Source organism: Molossus molossus, unplaced genomic scaffold (genome assembly GCF_014108415.1).
Source record: "Molossus molossus isolate mMolMol1 unplaced genomic scaffold, mMolMol1.p scaffold_m16_p_4, whole genome shotgun sequence".
Lineage (NCBI taxonomy): Eukaryota > Metazoa > Chordata > Mammalia > Chiroptera > Molossidae > Molossus > Molossus molossus.
The window spans coordinates 71,207,098-71,211,705 of record NW_023425377.1 but is presented as its reverse complement, the minus strand read 5'-3'; the positions used below and the strand labels follow the sequence as shown (position 1 = coordinate 71,211,705).

The window sequence follows — 4,608 nt, the reverse complement described above, 5'->3', positions numbered from 1 at the left end:
AAAATATTATGATATAAAAAATTTTTTCATTTGTGCTCTAGCTTCGGGAGTTCGGGGATGCCTGGTGAGGGTAGGAGGAAGTCCCAGACACACGTCGTCCCCACTCCACTTTCCCACCCAAGTGGATTTCCATCCAGAGGCAAAAAGATCTCAGGAAGGGGCGCGCCACGCCTGTAATGTCTCCACGTGGCCGCGAGGTGTCGTTCGAGAAGCCGAAAGTCCTCAGAGTCATTCATCTCTATGATCCCTATGGTAGTCATCGCAACCCGGAAGCCGTGACTAGCGAAGGAGAGTTTCCGGGTAGAATCGAGGTGACCTGGCTGCTGCCGGAGCCTGTGGCGATAGCAGCCATGGGGGCGCACCTGGCCAGGCGCTACCTGAGCGATACGTCAGGGGAGCCCGACCCCCTGCGGATGCCCACCTTCCCGCCCGACTACGGCTTCCCTGGGCGCAAGGAGCGGGGTGAGATCCGATGCACCGGCGCGGCCGGCGAGAGTGGGACGCGGACGCCTTAACCCTGGGGTCTGCAGAGCTGGGCTCAGCACGTACCTCACCGGGGAGGAGTCCGGGGACAAGCGTGACCCTGCCTGAGTGTAGAGGCATTGCGGGCAGAGGACACGGTTTGAGCAAAAAATACGGGGCAAGAGTGGAGATAGGGGGCTAACGAGCTGGGCTTTTTCCTGGAGTCAGCGGGGAGAGCCATGGGGAGGTGTATCACGAAGGGGCGTGTTCATTGTTCCTCCGTTCCGCTGTCACGCCGCACTGCCCTGCACGTTGCTTTTTTATGGAGTAATATCACAAGCATTTCGAGCCCCAATCCCGGGCCAAGTTCCCAAGCTGGGCGCCGCGGATACAACAGATACCGATTAAAGGAAACTCGCAGCACTGGGGATGAGACAGCGGCACCAGGCCGATCTTGGGGCCAGCACCTTGGAGTGATAGTATCAGGGCAGGCTTCCAGGAGGCGAGAGCTGGAAGCGAGACCTCGGGGTAATGAGTGTAAGTTGACTACGGGAGAGCCAGGGTTTGTAAGCAGCGGAGGGAAACGATCAGATTTGCTTTGTCCAGAGGTCGTGCTGGCTGCTGGGTGGGCGACGACTTGGCGAAAGGGAGACCTCCAGGCGGGACTTTGCAGAGAGGTCTGGATTTGGGAGACCGTTGGGAGGTGGACTCCTCCAGTGGCCCAATTACTGAACCTGCAGTCCATTGATCCATTCGCCTTCTTACACATTAATCCTTCCCACTACACCTCACACCCTGCTTTGCCCCGTTTTGCAAACATCCACTGCTCTTCTCTCCTGCTTGGTGAAACCAAAACCCTGGTTAAGCCCAGCTCTCCTTGACTTCTGTCCCCCTATACAGCTGAACATGGGAGAAAAACACTCAGCCTCTATAACTGTTCTCATCAATCCCCTGGTTGACCCTTCGTGCTGCTGGCTTTCCCGTTACATTCCCTGGCCCTTCGCTCTCCCTTTTCCTCCTAGATGAGTGTCCCAAGCCTTCTAACTCCAGCAGCTCCTTCCCACCTCCTTTCAGCTCCTCACAGAACTCTGAGGGCACTCCTCTACTGTTACTTCAGGCAATCTGACCCTGCTCCTTTAAACCCCTTGTGCCCTCCATCTCATCCTCTCACCTACCCAAGGGGCACCCCATCACTCTCCCTTTCTCTTGCAACGTTTTTCCCATCAACATGCTAATAGTTACTTCTACTGTGTTAAATCCCTTCCTGGACCACCACCCCCTCCAGCCACTTCTCCGCTTGACTGAAAGAACTCTTGTCAAGTTTATCACACTCACACACACACACACACACTCACACTGTATCGCTATACCCCATTGTCAGTTCTGTTCTCACGAACCCCACTGCAGCAGAGTCAGGCATAGCTGGTCACTGCCCCTTCTAGGAAGCCCTTCTTCACATGGCTGCCAGGACCCCACACTCCTACCTCACTGTGGGCTCCTTCACTGATCCTTCCCCACTCCCTGTCTCGTAAATGTTGGGGAGTCCCAGGGCTCAGACCTCTGTCTCCACTTACTCCCTGGGGTTCTCTGCTAGTTCCCTAGCATCAAACGCTTCCTCTGTGCCAGTGCTCCCAAGTTTTTACTTCCAGCTGGGTCTTGACCCTGAACCCCAGACTCATGGGCCCCACTGCCTACTTGGCATCTCTGCACAACATTAACAAGCATCTTACACTCAGCAAGTCCAAAACTGAACTCCTGACTGCCCCACCGAGCCCATGCTCTGACTACATGCTCAGTCCAAAATCTCTAGGGCATCCCAAGGCCTGACCTCTCACCTCAAGGCCTTTGCATCTGTTGTTCCCTTACTGGGAATGCTCTTCCCCCAGGTGTCTTTGTGTCTCACTCACTTTCAGATGCCACCTTCTAAGGGACCCCTTCATCTAAAGTCGTGACCCACCTCCCAACACTGCCTCTCTCTCCCTTGCTTTATTTTTCCAATACTTAGCATTGTGGACATTCTGTGGCATTAGCTCCAGCTGTTTGTACTGTGTCTCCCACCAAAGGCAGGATCCCTAATGCCTGGGGGTTCCATAAATCCTAACTACTAACTGAGTATGCCAGAGCACCAGGTGCAGGTAGCAATCACATTGCCATGGGAACCAGCAGGGGGGCTGTAGGTGGATTATGGGCCTGGAGCTCAGACAAGGTGAGGGTGGGGGTACTGAGTTGGTACTCAACAGTCTATGGGATAGTGATCGAAGCCACGGATTAAAAGGAGCAAAGCCTCTCAAGACACTCAGGAAGCCAAAGCCATAGAGCTGGGAAGAAACCTGGGGAGGGAGGAGGGGAGGGGAGAGTCAGAAGAAGAGAATGTTCAAGAAAGAAGTGAGAGGCTAAGGAAAAGCGGTGTCCTGCGGTCTCAGTTGCCCTTGTGAGAGGCTTGTATAGGCAGTGATGGGCAGTGTGGAAACTGGAGGGAGTTCTGTGCAGGGACAAGAGATGAGGACCTGAGTCCAAGGGAGACAGAGACACGGGGTTCAGAAGCAGAGGGAAGAGAAGCCAGTGGGGCAAGATTGCAGGTGGGGTGGGAGATTGCCAGCATGGAGTGTGTGCCCACAACTTCTAAGGGCCCCAGTCAGCCTCTGTAGGTTGATTTGGTTCAGGGTCAACTTGCAAGGTGTATGGGACCCAAGTTCAGCTTTCATTGAAGTGGACACTAAGCATTTTACATTAACTCCTTAATGCTCACTTAGTTGACTTTGGAGCTGGGGACTTTTCTTCCACTCCTTAGAAGAAACTGAAGCTCAGAGAGGGCAGAGTGCAGATCCACGTCACCCCAGCAGCCCAGTCCCACCCTGCGGGGCAGTGATCAGCTAGCTATGCTTGTCGCTGCTGCAGTGGGGTTAGAACTGAGACTTGACAATGGGGTATAGTAATGCAGTGTGTTTGTGACGAGCTTGACAGGCACTGGGAGAAAGTGGGCTCTGCAGGGTGGGGCTGTCTGGAGACTGAACCCAGAGAGGAGAGGGGAGATGAGGATCCAGTGTGGACGCTGAGGTGCATAGGGTGGTGGGGAGAGAGGGACCCTTTTCCCTGTCTCTGTGTCTGGGATTGCCTTTGTGCAACTCCATCTGTCAGAGGATGCCAGTCATCTGCCACATCTTTGACCTGTGTGGGGGCAGGAAGGGGGGGCCTGTGCTGTGGCTCCTGGTTGCCTGTGGACCAGCTCCCTAGAATCAGGGCATGATGGGGAGCCTCCAGCAGTTAGGCCCCTGAAAGCCCACCCCAGCTGAGCCCTGCCCGCTCCCTCCCCACAGAGATGGTGGCTACACAGCAGGAGATGAACGATGCACAGCTCGTGGTCCAGCAGCGAGACTACTGTGCCCACCACCTCATCCGGCTGCTCAAGTGCAAGCGCGACAGCTTCCCAAACTTCCTGGCCTGCAAGCATGAGCGGCATGACTGGGAATACTGCGAGCACCTCGAGTGAGCCCCAGACCCGACCCACATCCCTCACCGAGCCCCACCCTGGCCCCCAGCCCGAGGCTCCTGAGGCCAAGGACAGTGAACTAACCTGAGTTTCTAGCCATGCCCCCACCTTGGTTGGAAAAGGACTCTCAAGGGGTCTGTTGGGTGGGGACAGGGGAAGAGTCTGGGTAGGGCAGGCATCTTTGAGGCTACCTGGAGGATCGGCCAAGCCAGGGTTCAAGGCGGGAGGCCCAGGGCTCACTGGTGTCCACCAAAGAGATAGGGGGCAGACCCCAGGCTTAAACCACAGTTCTCCCCAACTCCAAGGCCTTCCAGAGTGCTCTAGGGTGGAGTTCCAGCCCTGTTGGCTTCCCAGGGCTAAGGGAGGGCTGAGTCCAGCCAGGGAGCCTTGACACCCTTTCTCATGCTCTGCCCATAGCTACGTGATGCGAATGAAGGAGTTTGAACGGGAGCGGCGGCTGCTCCAGCGGAAGAAGCGGCGGGAGCAGAGGGAGGCAGATCTGGCCAGAAGCGAGGTGGCCCTATAGTGGATCCACTCACCAACCTTGGATGAGTGGAGAAATAAAAGCCTCCAGGCCCTCAGCCCAAGCCCTGCCTATTCCTGTGGTATATTGGTCCCCAAAGCCCCCAAAGAAACACACAGAGCCTGAGTCTGAA

The 4,608-nt window shown here is 55.8% G+C and overlaps 1 protein-coding gene across 1 annotated transcript; it reads left to right on the top strand.

Moving 5' to 3' along the window:
* Positions 1-293: 293 nt before the first annotated feature.
* NDUFB7 (NADH:ubiquinone oxidoreductase subunit B7) lies at positions 294-4,555 on the top strand. The gene is made up of 3 exons (XM_036241196.1): positions 294-462; positions 3,780-3,948; positions 4,370-4,555. Exons 1-3 carry the CDS (start codon positions 351-353, stop codon positions 4,476-4,478), a joined length of 390 nt encoding a protein of 129 aa, XP_036097089.1. The 5' UTR covers positions 294-350; the 3' UTR covers positions 4,479-4,555.
* Positions 4,556-4,608: the final 53 nt, after the last annotated feature.

Bases quoted from the DNA above. Each gene is read 5' to 3' on its own strand.
- NDUFB7 (XM_036241196.1), top strand. From the start codon at position 351: ATGGGGGCGCACCTGGCCAGGCGCTACCTGAGCGATACGTCAGGGGAG. The intron at 463-3,779 runs GTGAGATCCGAT...CCCTCCCCACAG, and splicing joins CCCTGGGCGCAAGGAGCGGG to AGATGGTGGCTACACAGCAG. The intron at 3,949-4,369 runs GTGAGCCCCAGA...CTCTGCCCATAG, and splicing joins GAATACTGCGAGCACCTCGA to CTACGTGATGCGAATGAAGG.